This window comes from Rhinatrema bivittatum, chromosome 10 (genome assembly GCF_901001135.1).
Source record: "Rhinatrema bivittatum chromosome 10, aRhiBiv1.1, whole genome shotgun sequence".
In the NCBI taxonomy this organism is placed as follows: Eukaryota; Metazoa; Chordata; class Amphibia; order Gymnophiona; family Rhinatrematidae; genus Rhinatrema; species Rhinatrema bivittatum.
Window position 1 is genome coordinate 76,114,295 of NC_042624.1, and position 23,470 is coordinate 76,137,764.

Below are 23,470 nucleotides of genomic sequence, written 5' to 3' on the forward strand. Positions count from 1 at the left end.
CCCGTTCCTCCTCTCTCAAGACCAAGGAGCCTTAATCCATCCGATGCAGTCCTCCCTCCATTTGACAGCATGGAGATTGAACGGCAGATATTACATTCATTAAATCTTTTCTCCGATGTCACAGATGTTCTCGTTGCAGCAAGAAAGCCCTCCACCAGACATAACTATGCTTTCAGATACGTGACATGGTGCGCCCTGAACAAGCTTGATTCCTTTTCTTGTCCACCGGCGTCACTCGTGACTTATTTACATAGTTTATCCCTTTCAGGTCTAGCGGTCACATCCATTAGAGTTCATCTTAGTGCTATTGCAGCTTACCATTTTTGGGAAAAAGATGGTTCCATCTCCTCTCATCCTTTAATTTCAAAATTTATGAAGGGTTTGCTACATCTACACCCGCCTATTAAGAAACCAATAGTACCATGGGATGTCAGTTTAGTCCTGGAAGTATTGATGAATCCACCGTTTGAACCCATGTCAACTGCTACACTTAAATTTCTCACCTGGAAAGTTCTTTTCTTGGTAGCTATCACTTCTGCAAGATGAGTAAGTGAGCTCCAGACACTAGTGATCAATTTTCCATATCTCCAATTTCATCACGATAAAGTAATGTTACGCACGCATCCTTCTTTTCTACCAAAAGTGATTTCTGCTTTTCACTTAAATGAAACAATCTCCTTGCCGTTTTTTGCCCGAAGCCACACGCGGATGATCGGCAACGGCTCCTTCATACCCTAGATTGTAAAAGAGCCTTAGCTTATTACAAGAATACCACTGAAACACTCAGATGAACATTGCAATTGTTTGTTTCCTTCAACCCAAACAATCCAGGTCAACCAGTTACGAAACAAACTCTTTCTAACTGGCTAACTGCTTGTATCTAATACTGCTATTCTACAAAATCGAAACCTCTTGAAGGACCAGTTACGGTCCATCAAATCAGAGCGACTGCAGCTTCCATTGAGCATATCCAGGGCGTGTCAGTTCAGGATATCTGCAGAGCAGCGACCTGGTCTTCCATTCATACATTTACTTCTCACTATTGTCTAGACCAACAGTCTGCAGCAGATTCGTCTTTAGGTTCTGCGATTCTACGGACTGTTTACAAATCATAATGGCTGTCCACATTTTTCCACAGGTTGCAAAAAAAATAAAATAAGAGACAAAACAGTTTTTTCTTTCAAAAGTTGCTATTTTTCTCATACTTATATTTGCAACCTATGAGCTTGGGACTCCCACTATGCATGGCTAAATTCCCTGCTTATCGAAGGAAAATAGAAAGTTTGCTTACTGTAAACGGTGTTTTCCATAGATAGGGAATTTAGCCATGCATTCCCTCCCACCTCCCTGAACAGCCTTACTTGTTTACAACGCCTACACCAGCATTAGCTTGGAAAACCAACTGAGAGAAGCTCGAGGAGCCCGGGAAGTCGTACTCATGCTCACTTCAAAGCTCTTCAAGCTTAGAGAGAAAGCCCCGCCTTCATGACATCACGGATGACGTCACCCACTATGCATGGCTAAATTCCCTATTATCTACGGAAAACACCATTTACGGTAAGCAAACTTGCTTTATCCCACCCTTGTCCTTATTCCATACAATGGACTTAGTGTTAACGACATTAACCATGTTATACCGGTCTGTTTTAATTTCTGTAATCCACTTTGATAACAAACCTGGCAAAAGGCAGAATATCAAATGTGTAAATAAATCAGTTGGTTCTTTTCCAGCAGTTCCTCCAACAAATTAGGATCACGATTCCTTTATTAAAAAGTCATTGGGATTAGTGAAAAAGCAAAGCATGTTCAAGCAACAGCATTCTATGCATAATCAGGAAGGCTGCTCACCCTGTAAAAATGTTGCTAGCAGTAACTTTATGGATTTGACAGCTGCTTGGTTTTGATTTTTAATATTACTACCCTTAATATAAGGCTTGGAGATAACCTGTATGGAGTTTGCTGGACAGACTGGATGGACCATTTGGTCTTTCTGCCATCATTACTACCGTATGTTACTATGTTAGTGTTATTCAGACTTGCCAGATTTGCTACTACCTCCTCCATTGGAAAAAAGTCTATTTTAGCCTGTGCCTTTCAGGTTGGACAGGTAATCTATTAGCCTGGCATATCAGAACACAGATAACATACAAGCTAAATGCCAATCTCATTCCGACAACTTGTTTTTCCAAAAATAAGACCCTCCTATTTGAAACCTGCTTCACAGAAAGGCTCAGAACTATCTTATGCCACCACTTTGTTCCATTTGAACAAGGAGGGATCGTTAGGTCTTCCACCAGACCTTTTACCTCAACACCACAGATATACATCCTTTCCAGAGGACATATCATACCTAACTTTTATGTACAAAGAATGACGAAAGAGAGAAACCAAAGAAGATGTTTGGCTTATTGAAATACATTCAGATTCGAAAATGAGTGGTAGCAGTTCTGGTGCAAGCTCCTTCAAAAACTTCAGGGAAGAATATGACAAACATCTTTATCTACCCTACAAGTATTAAACAAGTTAGAATTCAAAGGACCAAATTCTCATCAATCAGTAATAGCATTTTATAAAAAAGGTAAAATGCTCTAAAACACACTATTCCTGGTAAAGATGCTAGAATACTTGACAATGTAGCAAAATGTTTCAAGCAGCCATGCTAAACTCAGAATAGTTGCTTATTAGTTACACATGATTCCATATATGCATTCTTCCCTATAGAAACTGCATTGCTAAATTGAAGCCCTTTCAATAGACCAAATGAACAGTTTCCTGTTGTTAATTCAAGAAACAGAAGAATGTCATAAACAACTTAGGTCAGCCTATGACACTTCTTCAAGAATTTTGGCAGTAGCTTTTAGAGCCAGAAGACTAATATGGCTGCATGCTTTAGTTCTCTGTAAGGATGTCCATGAGAAGCTTGCAGATGCACCACCACAGAATGTCTTTTTTTTATTTTTTTATTTTTTTCTTTAAGAAAAGGAAGAAGTAATATCATTGAGGATCACTGTACTATTCTTCACATCCCTCTGTGCTATGACAGAATAGCCCTATTCTTCCAAGAAATATCAGCAATAGCCCTATAGAAGGCAATACTTATGTTACAGGATGAAATACTATTCTTATCAGCACCCTCATCTTCAGTTGCAACAGTAACATCAAAGCAGACCACATACCAGGGACAGAACACAGCCTATGCCTCTACAAAAAATACAGGCCAAGATTAGTCCATATGTTTTAGTACAATCTCAGAAATTTTTTTCAGAAATGTTTTAAATAGTAAGGCAGCCAATAAACAGAAGTTAGTGTGTTTATTTTTAAATAGTCAATAAGGCAGCTAATCAGAAGTTAGTGTGTTTGTATTAAAAAAAAAAAAAAAAAAAGGCCAGAAATAAGCTAGGAGCAGTGTATACTTAAGTAAAAAGGTTGAAAAGTTCAGTTACTCACCTTGGAAAGGTGTTAAGGTTGTGTGATTGATTTGATTAGGTACCATCATTTGTTAATAAGAACAGCAGTGAGTCTCTCAGAACAACTAAATTTAGTGTAAATCTCCAAAGGGATTGTTTTGTACTAATTTATTTTAGAAGTACAAGATATATTACAAGGGAAGAGCTTGGTAACCACCCACACACCAGTGGGAGCACTGAGGAGAGGATCACCTTGCTGGTAGCTGAAAGGAATCCGTAAGTTCTGCTTGGGAAATTTTTAAAAAATTGGAGAGAAGTAAACTATTGAGGTATATTTAGTGTGTTTGTACTTTAAAATAGTAAGACAGATAATAAACAGAAGTTAGTGTGTTTGGGAGCCTCATCTGGGAAACTTCTCTTCTCAGGAACCCTAGTCACAAAAAGAGAAATTACTTCATAAGAACCTTCTAGAATTTAGTTATTTTCAATTCTTTGAAGTTCAGTGTATGATTGAAGAACAAAGTGGTGGTGTCCGTCAAGCTAACAGGTGGCCATGTTCTCTATCAACAAACAAGGAGGCACAGGTTCTTACAAGCTTTGCCTGAAAGCAGCAAAACTTTGGAAATGGGTAATTTTCCCAGGTGATTTTTCTTGTAGCTGTCTACTTTCCTGGAGATGAGAATAAGATTGCCAATTTCAAACACACAAATGGTCACTACATGAATTGATACAGGAACTTTTCCAACTTTTGGGCATTCCATAAACAGAATGCTTTACAACTTCCTTCAACAAAAAGCTTCCCATGTACTTCCCATGTCTCCAGGAGACCATCAAGAGACAGAGTGGCTACTATTGCTTTCTCAATTCCATGGAATCTTGGCCGAATTTATGCATTTCCTCCAATTCTACTGATATCTAGAATAAAAAGAGTAAGAAGAGGACAAATTGATAGCCTCTTTCTGACCTTGTCAAATTTGGTCTCTGTGGCAATAAATGCCTATCTGTTCAACAATCAGTAATATTGAGGTTATTCCCATCTTTAATCACCCAACAGGAATCTCCTGCATCCCAACCTTCACTCTTTAGCTCTGACTGCTTGGATGTTGGAAGACTGCTACTGTCATCTGTGTAATTGCCTATGAGAGGTAGAGAGTTCTAGTTCAAGGAAACATGCTACCAGAAATTTGGATAACTTAGAACAGAAAACATTTATGACCTGGTATTCATACTTTAGTCAAGACTTCTTTCACTGTTCTGTCTTTGTCTACTAACCTTTTCTAACTCTGGTTTGAATATTCTCACCTCAGTGTTATAACAGCATATCATGATGACTGGGATCCTATCAAACTATAGTGGCCAAATTCATGAAAGGCCTCACTCATCTAAAACCTTGCATTCCTTGAGATCTTAAATCTGTACTTTTTAAGCTCATGAGATATCTATTTGAACCATTAGCAACCTTGGATCTAAAATTCCTTTCTTTGAAAGTCTTGTTTTCATAGTTTTTTCTAGGAGCAAATGAGCTACTATTTCAAATTTATCAAATTTACCTATTCTTATTTTCAGATTTATTGTAACAGTAGTTTTGAAAACTCATCCTAAATTTGTACCAAAAGTAGGATTTCAGTTTTCATTTAAACCAGTTCATTGTATTGCTAGCATGTTTCCTAAGATTGTATGCCCATAAGGTGGACAACAGAAGAGCTTTATTATTCTATTTAGAACAAATTCCTCCAGAAAACTCTCAACTTTTCATTTTCTTCAGACCTGTTAAACAAGGAATTTCAATTACAAAGAGTACTCTTTCTTCTTGGATATGTGATTGCATCACTTATTGCTATGATCAGTCAGAACCACATCTTTAAAGTAAAGCTCCTCAGGTTAGGCCTAAGGCAGCTTTCTTGGCACATCTTCGATCTGTTTCCATAGAAGATGTCTGCAAAGCTGCCACACTTGATCTACCATTTATATCTTTATTGCTCATTACTGCATTGAAAATGCTTTATACTTTACAGTAAATTCAGTCAGGCAATTCTTCAAATCTTATTTAATTCCTTCAACTCTACCCTCCAGCTTCATGCAGTAAATATATGGATTGCATTTATGTAACTAAAATTAAGTAACATAGTAATCATATGTAATCCTAAGCTTGGGAGTGCCCACTTGTATTGGTAACTTTATTCTACTTGTCCACAGAGAAAGCTAAGTTGCTCACCTGTAACAGGTGTTCCCAGTAGATAGGATAAATCAGCTACACAATGCCTCCCACCTCCCCTTTACAATTGACAAAAAGCTTACTATTAAGATTGAGACCACTTGCACAGGAATGTCCACACATGCTGAGGAAAACCACCTTGGTTTCTGAGTTCTGAGAGCTTTTCCTTCTTAGGACCACAGTGCCACTTGTGTGGCTCATTTATTCTGCTTTGGAGAATAATTGAGCAGCTTGGCTTTCTCTGCCTTTGGTTGTTCCTTTCCTGGCAGGACTGAGTAACAAGTCCAAGTGCTGCTCGGCTGTACATTTTCCACATCCCATAGCGGCTGCACCTAGTTCAGATGCTCTAGTTGCATCACCTTATTTTTATCTTTATTATGAATTTAATCGCTTACACTGCGAAGTTCTACACATGTGCAGTTGGTTACATACATAATCAAACAATTGTGACCCTGGTTTTAATGTTGTCCCTAATCATTTATTTATTTATTTTAAAGGTTTTTGTATACCGATTACCATTTGCACATTGTATCGGTTTACAAAGAAAAACGATGCAAAAAACGGGTTTACAAAGAAACAGTGCAAATAGAAAGGAGCATAAAAGATACAAGCATATCAGTTAACAAGTATGCAAGCATCTTATCAGTTAACAAGTATGCAAGCATCATATCAAGTTTACAAGTATGCAAGCATCATATCAGTTTAACAAATAACATAGCATTCCCTGTACGTACCAGGATCAGTCCAGACGGTGGGTTATGTCCCCCGTCCAGCAGATGGAGTCAGAACAGAGCTCGAGAGTGGCACCTCATAGGCTAGCGCACCCTCTGCTGGAGCTCAGTATCTTTCTGACTCCAGCAGATGTGAGTTGGGGAAACCAGAGCTTCCCCAGAGTGACAGGTTTTCGGACTTATTTTGCTCTTCTTTGAGTTTTCTCCCTGTCATTTCTTTCTTCTGTTAACAGGTTGGATCAAGTTAGTTGAAAAAAAAAAAAAAAAAAAAGTTTTCAAGGCAAATTTTGTCAGGTTAATTTTTGAGGAGGCGTGCCTTCCGATTTCTATTCTGCCTCCTCCTGCTGTTCTCTACTCACGTTTTGGGTAAGTTTTGATTTTTGTGCTTTTGCCTTTCAGCGTTTTCAGCCGGCAGAGCCGGCTTCTGCGACCTTTACTGTCAGTCCCGCGGCCCGGCACATCTCTCTCGGGCCTGGGCGCGCCGGCAGGGATTTTTCCCGCCGGTGCCTGAGGACTGTTTGGGCGGGTTGTGCAGGCCTTTTCGGCCCCCCCCGCGGTGCGATCTTTTTTCGGCCCCCCCCCCGAGGCGTCCTTCTCGTCGCGGCGTTCCGATGCCGCGCTTTTCTCGTTGCGAGACCTGCGGAGAGCAGGGGTCTCGTCTCTCGAGGGAGGGGGTTTGCCCGCGCTGCCTTCCAGAAGAGGAAGACGCCGCGCACGGCTCGGGTTCGCTCCCGACGCCCCCCTCCCCGCAGCCCGGGAAGCGTGGGCCGGCCATTTCCTCGCCGAGGGCGGGAATGGCAGCCATTTTGGAGGGGGATCTTGGCGCGGCAAGCGCTCAGGAGGAGGAAGCTGCAGCTCGGGGCGTACCTCGCCTCCCTCGTAGCTCCGAGGAGGGCCTGCCGGTTCGTCTACCTCAGGAGGCCTCTACTTCGGGCGCGCCTCCCGGTCTGCCGTTTTTCTCGCCAGATTTTATTTTAAAAATGCATATGGCATATTTACAGGGTCTGGCGGATCCGGGGGGTGCTCCAGCAGGTCCTTCTCCTCCCAAGATCCCTAAGCTAGCTTTACCACCCTCCGGGCCTCGGATTCCGGCTGGGGCGGTTCCAGGGACCTCTGCTCTGCCATCCCCGCCTCGAGCTGTGGGAGCGGCTTCCTCGACGGGATGTGACCCCGCGGACCCTCCGGATCCGGCGCAACTGGATGGCCAAGCGGAAGGCGACGACCCGCGTGCCCTACGAATCTTCCACAGGGAAGAGCTGCAGGATCTGCTCCAACAGACTCTGCAAGAACTGGATTTGGATCCGCCGCCGGACCCTCCGGCACCGGTGGCTCCGGCGGTTGCGACGTGTTCCAAGAAAGGTGATCCAGTTCTAGCCGCCCTCAGACCTCGGGCGAAGGCTTTCCCGGTGCATGAATCCTTCCTGCAGCTACTTACGGGGGAATGGGACGCCCCCGAGGCGTCATTGAGGGTCTCCCGTGCCATGGAAAAATTGTATCCGCTGCCGGAGGATTTCTTGGATCTCGTCCGGTTTCCCAAGGTGGACTCGGCGGTATCAGCGGTGACGAAGAGGACGACGATCCCGGTCACTGGCGGTACGGCCCTACGGGACACGCAAGACCGCAAGCTGGAAACGTTCCTCAAGAGAGTGTTTGAAGTCTCGGCCCTAGGCATGCGTGCCGTCATGTGTACTTCGTTGACTCAGAGGGCTAGTCTGCTCTGGGTTCAGCAGCTCTTGACGTCTCAACAGTTGCCTCCGGATGAGGCCGCTCAGGCCGACAGCCTAGAATCTGCCATTGCATACGGGGCGGATGCTCTGTATGACCTCTTCCGTGTGCTGGCCCGGTCCATGGTCTCGGTGGTGGCCGCTCGGAGGCTGTTATGGCTTCGAAATTGGTCGGCGGACGCCTCTTCTAAGTCGAGTTTAGGATCCCTGCCTTTTCGGGGGAAGTTTCTCTTTGGCAATGATCTGGATGAAATCATCAAATCGCTGGGAGAAAACTCAGTGCATCGTCTACCCGAAGATAGACAGCGACCCTATCGGGCGTTTGCCTCCACCAGAACCAGAGCTAGGGCACAGCGACGTTACCGGTCGTACCGGCAGCCGGGCCCTCGCGCAGCCCCCAGCAGGCCACAGCCTTGGTCGCGTTCCTTTCGCGGGCGGAGGCCCGCGAGAGAGGGCTCGGGGCAGGGGAACCCCCCCGCCAAATCCACCCAATGATGCCAGAGCAGCCCACTCCTCCGGTCCGCCCATCGAGGGTCGACTCACGGAATTCTTCGAGGAGTGGGCACATATTACCGCAGATCAGTGGGTCCTGGACACCATCCAGCACGGCTACGCATTGGAGTTTGTCCGTCCGCCACGGGACAAGTTTCTCTTCTCCCCATGCGGCTCCGAGCTCAAGAGAATGGCGGTCCAGCAGACTCTAGACCGACTCCAGGATATAGAGGCTATTGTACCCGTCCCCTTCGCCGAGGTGGGCTCGGGGCATTATTCCATCTACTTCGTAGTTCCCAAGAAGGACGGTTCGTTCCGGCCCATACTGGATTTGAAGGAGGTCAACCGGTCCCTGCGGGTCAGCCGTTTTCGCATGGAGACACTGCGGTCGGTAATTGCCGCAGTGCACCGGGGGGAGTTCCTGGCTTCCTTGGATCTGACGGAGGCGTATCTACACATTCCCATACGTCCGGACCACAGGCGTTACCTTCGCTTCAAGATTCTCGGACAGCATTTCCAGTTTCGGGCCCTACCCTTCGGACTTGCGACGGCTCCTCGGACCTTCACCAAGATCATGGTGGTAGTGGCGGCGGCCCTTCGAAAGGAGGGGATCTTAGTGCATCCCTACCTGGACGACTGGCTGGTGCGGGCAAAGTCCTTCTCGCATGGACAGGCCTCGGTGGCCAGGGTCTTAGAGGTTCTGCGCTCCCTGGGTTGGGTCGTGAACTTCCACAAGAGTTCCCTCGTTCCGTCTCAACGCTTGGACTTCCTGGGCGCGACCTTCGACACGCAACAGGGCATGGTGTTCCTGCGGTCAGACAAGGCCCTCTCCTTAAGGGAGCACATACGTCAGTTCGCGTCCTTGGGGGAACCCACCGCTTGGAATTATCTGCAGCTCCTGGGTGTGATGGCTTCCACGATCGACATGGTGCCCTGGGCATTTGCACACCTGCGTCCCCTGCAGGCGTCGCTGCTTTCTCGTTGGAAACCAGTCTCACAGGAGTATCAAGTGATTCTACCTCTTCCTCAGGCGGCTCGGGACAGCCTCAAGTGGTGGTTGGTGCCGTCCCATCTGGCTCGCGGCGTTTCGCTCGAAATTCCCACTTGGGTGGTGGTGACCACGGATGCCAGCCTCGTGGGTTGGGGCGCCGTCTGCGACCGCAGCGCCACACAGGGACTGTGGACCTCGGAGGAGTCTCGGTGGCCGATCAATCGCTTGGAGACCAGGGCGGTACGACTAGCGCTCCAGCGTTTTCTCCCCTTGGTTCGGAACAGGGAGGTGCGGATTCTTTCCGACAACGCGACCACCGTGGCTTACATCAATCGTCAGGGCGGAACGAGGAGCGAGCACGTCTCCGCCGAAACCACTCTCCTGATGGCATGGGCGGAACTCCATCTCGCCCGGCTCGCGGCCTCGCACATTGCCGGGGTGGCCAATATCCAAGCGGATTACCTCAGTCGGCAGCGGCTGGACCCCGGCGAGTGGTCTCTCTCCGACGACGCGATGGAACTTCTTGTTCACCGCTGGGGGACGCCGCGACTGGATTTAATGGCGACGGCTGCCAACACAAAGGCCCCGCGCTTCTTCAGTCGCAGACGGGAGCGCGGCGCGGAGGGAGTAGATGCTCTCGTGCTGCCGTGGCCAGCGGACCAGTTGCTCTATGTCTTTCCTCCCTGGCCCCTAGTGGGCAAGGTCATTCGCAGGATAGAGAACCACACGGGCCTCGTGATTCTCGTGGCCCCGGAATGGGCGCGACGTCCCTGGTTCGCGGACCTGCTCCTCCTGGCGGTGGACGGACCGATTCGTCTGGGTCACCTTCCCCGGCTCCTGCACCAGGGTCCGGTATTTTTCGACCAGGCAGAACTCTTTTGTCTTGCGGCATGGCTTTTGAGCGGCGCCGCCTCCGCCGCAGGGGATATCCGGAGGCGGTGATCTCGACGATGCTTAAGGCCCGCAAGACTTCCACTTCGGTTGCCTATGTTCGAGTGTGGAAAGTCTTCGAGGCCTGGTGTGCCACTCATGAGGCCCGGCCCACGGAGGTGACGGTTTCTCTAATCCTTCAGTTCTTACAGGATGGTTTGGATAAGGGCCTCGCGTATAATTCTCTCAGAGTGCAAGTAGCGGCCTTGAATGTCCTGGTACGGACCACGGCTTCTCTCCTTCAACATCCGGACATCGCCCGATTTCTGAAAGGAGTTCAGCATTTCCGGCCTCCGGTCAGGGATCCCTGCCCATCGTGGAATCTTAATCTAGTGCCCTGGGCCCTGGCGGGGGCTCCCTTCGAACCTCTCCAAGGTTCTACTCTCAAGGATCTCACCATGAAGACGGTCTTCCTCTTAGCGATATGCTCCGCCCGTCGTATCTCGGAACTGCAAGCGCTATCCTGCAGGGAGCCCTACCTACGTATCTCGGAGGCCGGGATCTCGCTTCGTACAGTGCCTGCCTTCCTGCCGAAGGTGGTTTCTCCGTTTCATTTGAACCAGACGATTGAACTCCCGGCATTCTCTACAGAGGAGTCTCGGGCTCTCCGACACCTGGACGTGAAGCGAGTGCTCCTCCACTACTTGGAGGTTACCAATGACTTCCGGGTCTCCGATCATCTGTTTGTCCTCTGGTCGGGACCTAAGAAGGGTGCCGCCGCGTCAAAGACGACCATTGCCCGCTGGATCAAGGATGCCATCTCGGCGGCCTACATTGGTTCTGGTCGGGATCCACCCAGGGGCGTCCGAGCTCACTCTACTCGCTCGCAGGCAACTTCCTGGGCTGAGTCTCGTTCCGTCTCGCCACAGGAGATTTGCCGGGCGGCGACATGGAAGTCGCTGCATACGTTCGCCAGGCACTATCGGTTGCACCTGGCTCCTTCGGGATCTGGCCACTTTGGCGATCAGGTCCTCTGAGCAGGGCTCTCAGGGGCCCACCCGGTTTAGGGAAGCTTTGGTACATCCCACCGTCTGGACTGATCCTGGTACGTACAGGGAAAAGAAAATTATTCCTTACCTGCTAATTTTCGTTCCTGTAGTACCATGGATCAGTCCAGACGCCCACCACTCTGGGATTTTAAGCTCCTGCTCGGGTTTTGACTGTATAACTGTCTTGTTTTCTATTTTTCCTCGTCTACCTTGTTTTGTTCGAGGTTGCAGCTCCTCACAAGTTGCCTGTTGCGACCTGGGTTGCTGGTCGCACTTGTTATTGTTCTTGATGTTTCACTCACGTCAGGTTTCTTGATCCAACTTGGTTTTTACCTTGCTATTTTTAGCTTTGTTATTCATGATACTGAGCTCCAGCAGAGGGTGCGCTAGCCTATGAGGTGCCACTCTCGAGCTCTGTTCTGACTCCATCTGCTGGACGGGGGACATAACCCACCGTCTGGACTGATCCATGGTACTACAGGAACGAAAATTAGCAGGTAAGGAATAATTTTCTTATTATAGTATGAGGCATAACAGTTACATGGAACAAATTGACATCATATAAGTATAGTAAAGTAAGTATTTAAGTCAATCAACATAAGAACTATGTACAGCTCAACGGTTTACCAGGAGCATTGAGCTTATTATAATGAGGTATAAACGTTCAATGGAGCGGTTGGCAGGGGAATAAATAAGACAGCTAAATTAAATAAGAAAGGAAAATAAGTTCAGGAGTATATCATATTTAGTTCTCACAAAGCAGGGCAGGCATGATGGATCTTCCATTTCTGTCAGATTGTAAAGGTTTGAAAATGTTGCAGTCTTTGTTCACACAATCTTCAATTTGTTTGATAACAGGTAACAGTTAACCTGTTCCAGATGCAACATGCGCAAGTAGTGTCTGTTCCTGTTAACTGCCAGTCACTCTGTGAGAGTGCTAAGCTCTATGAACCAGGGCAACAGTATTCAGAGTATGTGAAAAGTTTGCCAAAGGAAGATAGTCCTATTGAATCGGGATCTTTTGAGATACAGAACTCCCAGCCTGGAGGGTAAGATGTTTGTATTTTCCTGTACCCAAGTCGTTAACCAAAGAGACAGACCCAAACTGTAGAAAATGTGGTCATACATGGTTTATTTGGATTGAATTGTATTTCTGGTAGCTTTTTTAAATAGTGAATTGGTAATTATATATTCATTTTCTGACTGACTAAAACTCCTTTGATTCTGAATCTCAAAATATGTGCCAGTTCACTTGTTTTTTTTTCCTACCAGCATGCTATCAGAGCCATAGCAAGGCAATTTGGCACCTATGGCCAAGTGAAAAAGTGCATCCTCACCCTGTACTATGCAAAATATTAAGATAGCAGAGATGCACTTTCCCAAAGCAGACGTATTTCAATCACTAAAGTAAAAAAAAAAAAAAAAAATGTATCCCTGGACAAGCAGGATGGTAGTCCTCACATATGGGTGACATCATCGATGGAGTCATATCACGGAAAACTTCTGTCAAGTTTCTACAAACTTTTGACTGGCACATTGAGCATGCCCAGCATGCCATGATCCCTGCAGCCACAGGGGGTCTCCCTTCAGTCTCTTTTTTTCCACGATGCTGTTAGCCTCGTGTTTCAGGAGCTCTGAGTTTTCTCACAAACTTTTCCTTACGGAAAAAATTATTTGTCAAAAAATACCCTACACGGGTCTCCCTTCAACATCCCGTTCGGTGAGTACCGTTTTTTGGTCATTTTTCGTCTGTCCCTATTACCTCACTTCGGTATCCGCACTGTTACCCGGCCTTATTTTTTACCATGGCCAGGGGTTTTAAAAATGTCCAAGTTGCCTCCGAACGATGTCGATAACAGACCTGCACGACATCTGTGTACTTTGCCTGGGATCAGGCTACAATATCCGCGCATGTTTCACCTGTGCTCAAATGACTCCGAAGGGTAGGCTTGCCGGCTGGACAAAATGGAGGAACTTTTTTAAAAAACTACTCCATCGACGTCTTCGCAGTCGTCACGGAAGAAAATGGCTTCCTTCACTGAAAAACATCAAGGAACGAAAAAGTCCGGTGACCGTTCATCTCCGTCCCTGTCGGGATCTTTAAGAGCATCATCCTCGATATCTACCAAGGAGCATCGGGAGAAGCAGCACCATAGTCATCATCCATCAGGAGAATCGGTTATCGCATCGGCATAGCCGATGGCGAAGCGGGTCCGGGTACAAGAGCCGTTATGCCCCTCTGTACCTGAGACACCGAGGCACTGTACACCAGGATCAGTGTTGGAGTCTGTGCCACCACATCCAAATGTGGAAGAGCCACTAGCGCTAGTCTTGCCTTCTCATGTGACAGTGAACCCAGTCCCAGTCTCCAGGGAAGAAGTGACTACCATGATTCAACAGGCTGTCATCGAGGTTTTTCAAAAACTGCAGCCGACGCCAATACAGACATCTGCTCAGACACCGGAGCCGTTAGTACTGGCACCTCTGCTCAACAGACTCGATGCCTTAATCGGTGCGTTCTCACAGCCTGCACCGCCACCGTCGATGGATCCTCCGATGACTCTATCCATACCATCGATGCCAAAGGATCCTCCGATGACTCCAGCTATATCTATTCCAGGTTCATCAGAAGAAGATGAAGGGGACTCCGATCCCTTGCCAGGTCCATCGGATTTACAAAAACCCCATAGGCCATCGATGCCTTCGATGCCGCTTCCTGGTCCGTCTATGCCCTCTCAGCCTGGTTCATCGGGCGATGCAGGCCGTCGATTCCCATCTGTGCCATCTATGCCATTTGATTCCCCATCGATGCCTTTTTTACCTCCATCAATGCCAAAACATATTCCTGGGAAACCATCCAAAACTGCATCAATGCCAAAGTGTCCTCTTCCATAGGACACTCTAAATCCACTGGGGTCCCATTTTCCACCCCATTACAGTCCTTGGGAAGACGTTGATACAGACATGGATTCAGAAGACCTTGTATCTCAACCTTCTCCACCAGAAGAAAGAAGGAAGTCCCCACCAGAGGACCTTTCTTTTGCAAATTTCATTAAGGAGATGGCTGATACTATTCCTTTCGAGCTGGTCACAGAAGAGCACACCAGACATAAAGCACTGGAGGTCCTCCAGTTTGTAGATGCACCCAAGGAAGTCATGGCTATCCCAATCCATGAAGTGCTTCTAGATCTCCAGCACTGCCTATGGGGAGCATCCTTGTTCTGTACCACCTGTTAAGACGGATGGATGCAATGTACCTGGTCCAACATACACCAGGGTTTCAGAAACTGCAACTGCCCCACCATTCAGTTGTGGTGGAATCAGCATAGAAAAAGGCAAGGAAGCAAAAGCCTCACTCATCTGCCCCTCCAGGAAAAGAGCAAAAATTTCTGGATGGGTTAGGAAGAAAGGTCTTCCAAGGGTCCATGCTAGTTTCCCCTATTGCAGCATATCAATTATATATGACGCAATATCAAAAAAATTTGTGGAAGCAAGTACAGGACATAGCAAGTAACACTCAACGCCCTTATTCAAAAAGGTCTGGAGTCAGGCAAGCACGAAGTACGAGCAGCGTATGACTCTTTTGAAACATATCCCCGTATGTCAGCTGCTGGGATCAGCGCACGAAGATGGGCTTGGCTAAAGGCTTCGGATTTAAGGTCAGAAGTACAGGAAAGACTAGATCTCCCATGCATCGGAGACGATCTCTTCGGAGAAAAGATTCAAGATACTGTCTCCCAGTTGAAAGAACACCATGAGACACTCCGCCAGCTTTACAAGTTGCCATCTGACCAGCCATCCTCTGCACGAAAGCCCTCAAGAAGGGATACCAGAAGACCCTTCTATCGGCCTCGTAGGTACTATCCACCTGTATCCAGTGCATATCCTTTCTGACCACCTCAAAGGGGGACGTCCACGGCAGCCAAAATAGACGACAACTCAGCCACCCACGCAAACAGGACCAGCATCCGGTTTTTGAAAACATTTCCAGAGAGCAGAAGCTTTTCCATCAATCCCAGACCCCGACCTGCTGCTGGGAGGTCAGCTCCATTACTCCATACAGCACTGGAGCCTCATTACCACAGATCAATGGGTGTTAGCCATCCTGAACCAGGGATACCGTCTCAAATTCACCACAATACCCCCGGATTCCCCACCCATTCCACTGTGGGCAACCAACGTCGTAACATCTCAACTTCAGCTAGAACTCTCCTCATTGCTGATTACCAGGGCTGTCGAACCCGTTCCCCGGTCTCAACAAGGCAGAGGGTTCTACTCCTGCTATTTCCTAATTCCAAAGAAATCAGGAGGTCTCCACCCCATACTAGACCTCCGCAATCTCAACAGATTTCTTCAAAAAGAAAAGTTCTGGATGGTCTCCCTTGGGACCATACTTCCCTTACTACACAGAGGAGATTGGCTCTGTTCTCTGGATCTTCAAGACGCCTACGCTCACATACCCATTTCCTCACAACATCGCAAATATCTGATTCGTAGTGGGACAAAAACATTTCCAGTACAGAGTCCTACCATTCGGACTAACCTCAGCACCTTAGGTGTTCACAAATATCTAGCAGTAGCTGCTGCACATCTAAGAAAAAACAGTATTCATGTTTTTCCCTACCTAGATGATTGGCTAATCAGGAGTCCATCCAGTCAGGAAACTCTTGCTGCCTTGGAAAGTACCATAACACTGGTGCATTCCCTGGGGTTCCTGATCAACTATCAAAAATCACATATGGACCCGTCTCAGCACCTCACTTTCATCGTAGCAGACCTAGACACCGTGCGAACAGTCTAGCGAATCTGGCAAACTCTGACCAGCTGTTTCTTACACTGCTGGGCCACATGGCATCTACAGTCCATGTTACCCCTATGGCGAAGTTAGCTATGAGAAGGACTCAATGGACTTTGACATCTCAGTGGATCCAAGCTGTTCAGCCACTGTCGTCCCTAATATGGATCACCTACCAGTTACGTCTCTTGCTCCGCTGGTGAACAAACCAGCCTGCCTCACGGACTGCTTTCCCATTCCAGCAACCGACTCCTCAAGTCACCTTGACCATGGATCCATCCAACTTGGGATGGGGAGCTCATGTCAACAACCTTCAGACACAAGGTACATGGACTCCGCTCGAAAAAAAAGTGTCAAATCAACTTTTTGGAACTTTGAGCGATAAGATATGCCCTTTATGCCTTCAAAAACTGCCTCACACAAAACTGTGCTGATACAAACGGACAACACAGTAGCAATGTGGTACATAAACAGGGAGGCACAGGCTCCTATCTGCTATGTCAAGAAGCAGTGCAGTTGGGCCTGGGCCCTGGTACACTCTATACATCTCAGGGCTACTTATCTGGCAGGCATACAAAACGTCCTAGCGGACAGTCTGTCGACATTTCCATCCCCACGAATGGTCTCTGGATCCCTGTGTAGCGAGCAAAATCTTTCAACGCTGGGGTCACCCAACCATCGACCTATTTGCGTCCAATCTGAACCACAAAGTGGAAAGGCTCTGCTCCCTCCACAGCAGTCGCCAAATGTTCCCCCAGGGATGCCTTTGTTCGCCCCTGGGACACAAGACTTCTATATGCATATCCTCCGATTCCGCTCATAGCCAAAACTCTCGTGAAGCTACAGCAGGACAGCGGGTCAATGATCCTCATAGCCCCGTACTGGCCTCGACAAGTATGGTTTCCCATATTCCTCGACCTCTTGATTAGAGAACCAATTCGCCTGGGCACAGTACCCACTCTCATAACTCAGAACCAGGGCATGTTACGCCATCCCAACCTACCAACCCTTGCCCTAACAGCTTGGATGTTGAAAGCTTGATCCTGCAACTGCTCAATCTTTCAACTCAAGTTTCTCAGATTCTCGTAGCTTCACGAAAGCCTTCCGCACGTAAATCGTACCGCTCCAAGTGGACTAGATTTGCCGAGTGGTGCACACAAACAGATATTGACCCTTTCTCCTGCTCCACTCCTTCTCTATTAGACTATCTGTGCCACATCTCAGATTCTGGTCTCCAGACTTCTTCTGTACATGTACACCTGAGTGCCATTGCAGCATACCACAAGGGAATAGGGGATGCCCCAATAACTGAATAACTGCGCAACCCCTAGTGAGTCTGTTTGAGGGGTTTACTTCAACTTAAGCCTTCCATTCAACTACCGGTTACAGAATGGGACCTGAATGTAGTGCTTGCAAGGTTCATGCGGCCCCGTTTGAGCCTTTGCATTCCTGGTGATGTAAAATTTCTTACATGGAAAGTACTATTCCTAGTAGCCATTACATCTGCTAAAAGGGTCAGTGAGTTACAAGCTCTTGTCACATACTCACCCTACACAAGGTTCCTGCATGACCGAGTGGTCCTCCGCACTCACCCCAAATTTCTGCCTAAGGTGGTAACGGATTTTCACCTTAACCAATCCATAGTCTTGCTCGCTTTCTTCCCAAGGCCCCACTCTCACCAGGGCGAGAGGGTTTTGCACATCTTGGACTGTAAATGTGCACTTGCATTTTATCTAGAACGCACTGCAGTCCATAGGAAGTCCACCCAACTCTTTTTGTTTCTTTTGACAAAAACAAACCAGGAGTTGCAGTGATCAAACAAACTCTCTCCACCTGGCTAGCAGATTGTATCAAATTTTGCTATGAGAAAGCAGGTCTTCCTCTCCAGGGGCGAGTAAAAGCGCACTCAGTAAGGACTTTGTCAACATCCATAGCACACTATTGTTCCGTACCTATTGCTGACATCTGCAAAGCTGCGACTTTGAGTTCTCTGCATACACTTGCATCTCATTACTTCTTGGATAAGGAAGGAAGACAAGACTCTGCCTTTGGACAATCTGTCTTGAAAAACCTATTTGCAGTGTAATACCCAACTCCTTCCACAACCACCTGCTGTGATTCAGGCTGCCTCAGTCAATGGCACCTCAGTTGTGCCTGTTGCATGAGTTATGTGCCATTGACCTGTTAAAAGCTGAGTCAGCCTGTAGCTTGCTAATCACCCATATGTGAGGACTTACTATCCTGCTTGTCCTGGAATAAAGCAGAGTTGCTTACCTGTAACAGGTGTTATCCCAGGACAGCAGGGATCATGGCATGCTCAGTGTGCCAGTCAAAATTTTCTAGAAACTTTGACAGAAATTTTCTGTGATAGGGCTCCATCGATGTCGTCGCCCATATGTGAGGACTACATCCTGTCCTGGGATAACACCTGTTACAGGTAAGCAACTCTGCATTCTACTTTGAGCATTTTATTTTTTCTAACTGCATTGGTTCTTGTCTTTCTATCTGCCTTCAGTGTCTTCCTTTTCTCCATTATCTCAAACTCCTTTTGCAGAGTTGCCTTTCCATTTTCTTTCTTCTCTTCCTTCCCTACATCTGTCTCCAACATTAATCTTTCCCTTTCATCTCAATCTTTCTATTTCTACACACACAGTTAATTTTACCCCTCTCCCTCCAGTTCTTCCTTCCTCAGTTGTCCGTTTCCCTCCATTATCCTTTTTAGTTCTCCTTCACTGATCTCCAGCTATCTGACTCCCTTGTCTTTAGCCCCCAACTGCTGCCTACTTCCTGGCTTTCTCCCTCCTACCATCCCTAACTTGATTGTCTCTCCAACCATCCACTCTCAGTTGTACCAACTATCCTCTTTCAAGCAGTCCCATCCCCATCTTTTATCTTTCCCTCCTTACCATCTCTCCTCATCTCTTGTCTTGTACCTTTTCTCACATCTCCTCATACTACTGTAGAGGTATTTCTGCCTCTTACCTCCATTGTTCCTCCCAGTTCTCAATCCACCTATTTTCATCTCTTGCCTACCCACCAACTCTCTCTCCCACAGTCACCAGTTCTCCCAGTCTCCCTCTGTTCTTAATCCTTCTCTAGTCTCTTGTTCCTCCCTATCTTTCACCCCCTCCCCAGCCCTCATCTACTTTCTTTTGCCTCTTATCCCCTCTCAAGCTCACACTTCTTCTGTTATTCACCCTCTCCCCTGGCTCCAGTCCCTTTATTCTCGTATCCACTATCCAGTTTCCCATTCCTCATCTTTCCCCCAGCCCAGTTCCAACCTTTCTCACCCCATCCCTTTCTACTGCCTTTCACCAGATCCTTCACATTTCTTGCTCTTTTTCCACCCTTCAGTCCTAATCTCACACCCCACTGCTAACTCCCCATAGCCGTGTTATCAAATCCCCCATTCACACTACCAGCTCTCTCACACATCCTCACTCATAATCTGTTTCCAGTCTCACATCCTCTAGACCAGTGTTTCCCAACCAGTGTGCTGTGGCAAACTGGTGTGCCTTCAGACCTGATCTGGTGTGCCACAAAAAAGTCACCACTGCCTGATGCGTCAGATCCAGACCAGCACCTGGGCTCTATGCTCAGCATTTTGCAGGAACACAAACAGTGGCTTTTAAACATGTAGGAGCTCCTATCTAGGAACATGTAGGATCATGCATGCCTCATCTTCCTAGCTACAGTGTGAGCCCTGGAGTGTGGTGATTAATGGGCAGTATGAAGGGCATGGATAGCCAGGCCCTGCTTTGTTCAGCATACATAGTGCACATAGCACCTCATCTTTCCCTTCTTTAGCTTCCCCCTTGGAGTTTTTTTAGCCTCTATCTTATCCCCAGGTTGAATGAGACAAAGTTTTCACTGAGTATTGGGAGCAGCAGCAGTGGAGGAGCTCTGGCAGACACATGTGACAGCCAAGGTAACTAACCGAGATGGCTGCTCCCATCATACTGACTTTTCCGTTCTCCTGCATTTGTATATAGAGAAAACTGGCCCATTGTGACAAGTTCATGTGTGTCTCTAGCCTTTCTCTTCCCCCTCGATTTCCTAAGTACTGCACTCCACACCAAATCCCCCAGTCTCTATCCACCCATGCCACAGCTGCAGCTCACACCAATCCCACTGCAGTTCTTACTTTTTCCACTTCCAATCTCAGCCCTCACTCACCCAGTTCCCCCAGTCATCACTCAATCCCATCCCCTAGTTGCTGCTCTCTCCACAAACCCCCCCTTCCCCAATTTCTCACTCCCTGTTCATTCCCTCCTACTGCCAATCTCTGTCCCCCTGCTCCCTCATCCAAATCTCTAGGTGATTCTCTTCTCTCTCCCAGCCCCAATATCCCAGGTGCCATTCTTACATTTCCCCTAAGTCCCTGCTCTCTCAAAATACTCCAGGTGCTGCTCTCCCTCCCTTCTTATGGCCCTGCACAAGCCAGAAAAGCAGAGCAGGTATTGTTCATTCTCTACCATACAGTTCAGTCTTAAGAAGCTGTTTGAACCATATGGTGCAGCTTAGACTTATAGGGAGTTCCACAGGGTTCAAAATAACTTCTTGGACAATGAACTATGCAGGAGAGAGGGAAAGATGTAAACTGCATTCTTCCGACTTGTGCTAGGCCAATGGGAGGGACAGTGCTGGTAGCTGACTAATTTTACATGAAAAAACATTCAGACATTTGGAACCCATATGGGTATTAGACCTGTTATAAATGTATATTGGGTATGGGCGTGGTCCTCAGAAAGCTATTAGTAAGCTGAATTAAAATTATAATATAGTAAACCTCCTATACCGAAATGACAACTGCCCGCACTCAAACGAAGCCTATCTATGAAAAAGCAACACTGCAAATATTACACCAGGCCCTAAAACACCAATACACCTATTAGGAAAACAGAACAAGTCAAGCTGCTATAGATCCCTACGGAGAAACTTCCACACTTTGGAAGTAATTTTAAAAGGATTTACATGTGTAAATGTAACATACTATCTTAATTTTCAAAAGCCATTTATGCATGTAAAGTGCACTTACATTTATTTTTATTTTATTTAGATTCTTTTTTATACCGAAGTATAGCGGGAAGTCTTCACTCCGGTTTACATTTGAACAACTTCATACATGGAACATTTGTAACATAAAAACATTAGTATTATAATTAACATCTCGGCTAAAGCAGAGTAATGACGAACATCATTAAATGACATAAAAAGGAAAGTATCTTAAAATTGGGTTTCCTGATGTATAAAGGGAATATTAGCTAAAGTGTAAGGAAAAGTCAGATTGGAGGTGAGGAGGGGTGAGGTTGAAAATTATAAGTGTAAGGACTGGGTAATTAAAGAGAGAGAGAAGGTTAATGGTAAGTAAGGGAGAAAATAAAGAGGGGAGGAAAGAGTAGGTAAAAGTTTAAGCGGAAAGGAAGTATAGAGAGGAGGAGAGGGTTAGGGTTCTTTCAAAGGCGAATTTCCAATTTCTGAGGGTGTACATCAAGTTCAGACTGAGAATGCTTGCTTAAATAGCCAGGTTTTAAGTTCTTTTTTGAAAGATTTGGTATCCCTTATTGAGCTTAAATATGTTGGTAAGGAGTTCCATTCTATAGGACCAGCTATAGAGAAAGCTCGATTCCTGGTGATAGATAATCTCGCATCGGAGAGAGGGGGTATGATTAGCTGTAATTTATTAGAGATTCTTGTTGACCGTGTTGGTTTGTGGAGTTTAATCATGCAATCAAGTGGAAAGTTGTTATCCTTGTATATTTACATGGGTAAATCCTATGGACAATTCAATGGCATATATTGTAGCAATTTTCAAAAGCCACTTGCTTGAATAGAGTACATTTGTACGTGTAAAACCAAGTTTTACATATGTAAATGCATTTGAAAATCGGGCCCTAACAGAATCTCTCACCTCAAGCACACACAGACCCTCAACAAATGCAGAATAGAGGCCTTAAAGCAAATAGAAAGTTATGGACAAAAACTGAACTGGAAACTGCAAAAAGCCAGACACAAGTATGCAGTGCAACAATTGAAAAAAAGAAACATGACCATTTCCTAGCATGTAGCAGATGGACTCAAAACAAGTGGGTATAGTGTGCTCGTGCTAGCAGTTGGAGACTGATCTGACGTCAGCACGGGTACATATACCCCCACAGGAAGTGCAGCAATTCAGTAATTTCCGTCTCCAAAGCAGTTTGGAGCTCCCTCACGCTCGCTGAGCGTGTTTCCAAATTCTACACGACTAAATTCATAGAAGAAACCTACCTGAAGACGAGCCCCGCACTCCTGCGGTGATACCAATCGGTCCCTCCCCCAGTTGAGTTTCCCGAGGCAATTTCCGTGGTCCCTCGGAGGCAAGTGCCTCGGTCCGGTGGCCGGCTCGCGGCAGGGACCTAGCCCCCCGAGTGAGAAGGGCTCGGGCGCGGCTTAGAGGCAGCGGGTGCACTTCCTCGAGCGCGGTGGTGACGGTACTTACCCTCTCCCCCCGCAGCCGGAGACCGCCCGGGTCGCAACCGGGAAGCGCCGAAGACAAGGTAAGGCATACATCTTTACTTGGTCTCTGAGGAAGTGAGGATTCGCAGAGTCTGCCTATGTGGCAATCTGCCACGGAGGTCGCCATTTTTCTGCCTGGTTTGTCACGGTGTTCGGCGCACGGTGTTCGGCGCCCGCTGATAAGCGTCCGTTCCTAGACGCACATGGAGCGTAGGAGAGCCCAGGCGTCAGCGGAGCTATCAGGCATGAGCCTCTGCTCGGCATGCAACCTCAGAGCCACACAGAGCGAGGAAGCAGACTCCCTATGTGCCCAATGTGAAGAGGCCCTGGGAGTTCCAGGCCAGGACCGGTCACAGCCCAGCGTACTTGCCAGTTCCTCAGGGAACACCCCGGACCTAGCAGGCAGCAGCGACCAGCCGGGGACCCCGAGGGACCTGGTACCCCTCAGACCAGATCCTGCTTCGCTCTCCTGGGTGGAATTATTCAAGGGGATTCATGCCTTTGTCTCAATGCAGGCTGCTCCCCGAGCGGGTCCATACATACCGGATGACCCAGCCCCTGGACCCTCAAGGCCTAGGGAAGTTACTTTGTGGAGGCTCCTGTCCCTAAAGGCCATAATCCCAGTGCCTGCAAGGGAGATGAATTCTGGGCATTATTCCATTTATTTCATCGTGCCCAAGAAGGAGGGCACTTTCCGGCCC

The 23,470-nt window shown here is 47.1% G+C and overlaps 1 protein-coding gene across 1 annotated transcript in view; it reads left to right on the forward strand.

Moving 5' to 3' along the window:
• The window catches only part of ARHGAP29 (Rho GTPase activating protein 29), a 291,858-nt gene that overhangs the window by 182,832 nt on the left and 85,556 nt on the right, over window positions 1-23,470 (forward strand). Inside the window, 1 exon segment of the mRNA XM_029617439.1 lies at window positions 12,338-12,528. Within this exon segment, the coding sequence (XP_029473299.1) occupies window positions 12,338-12,528 (191 nt within the window).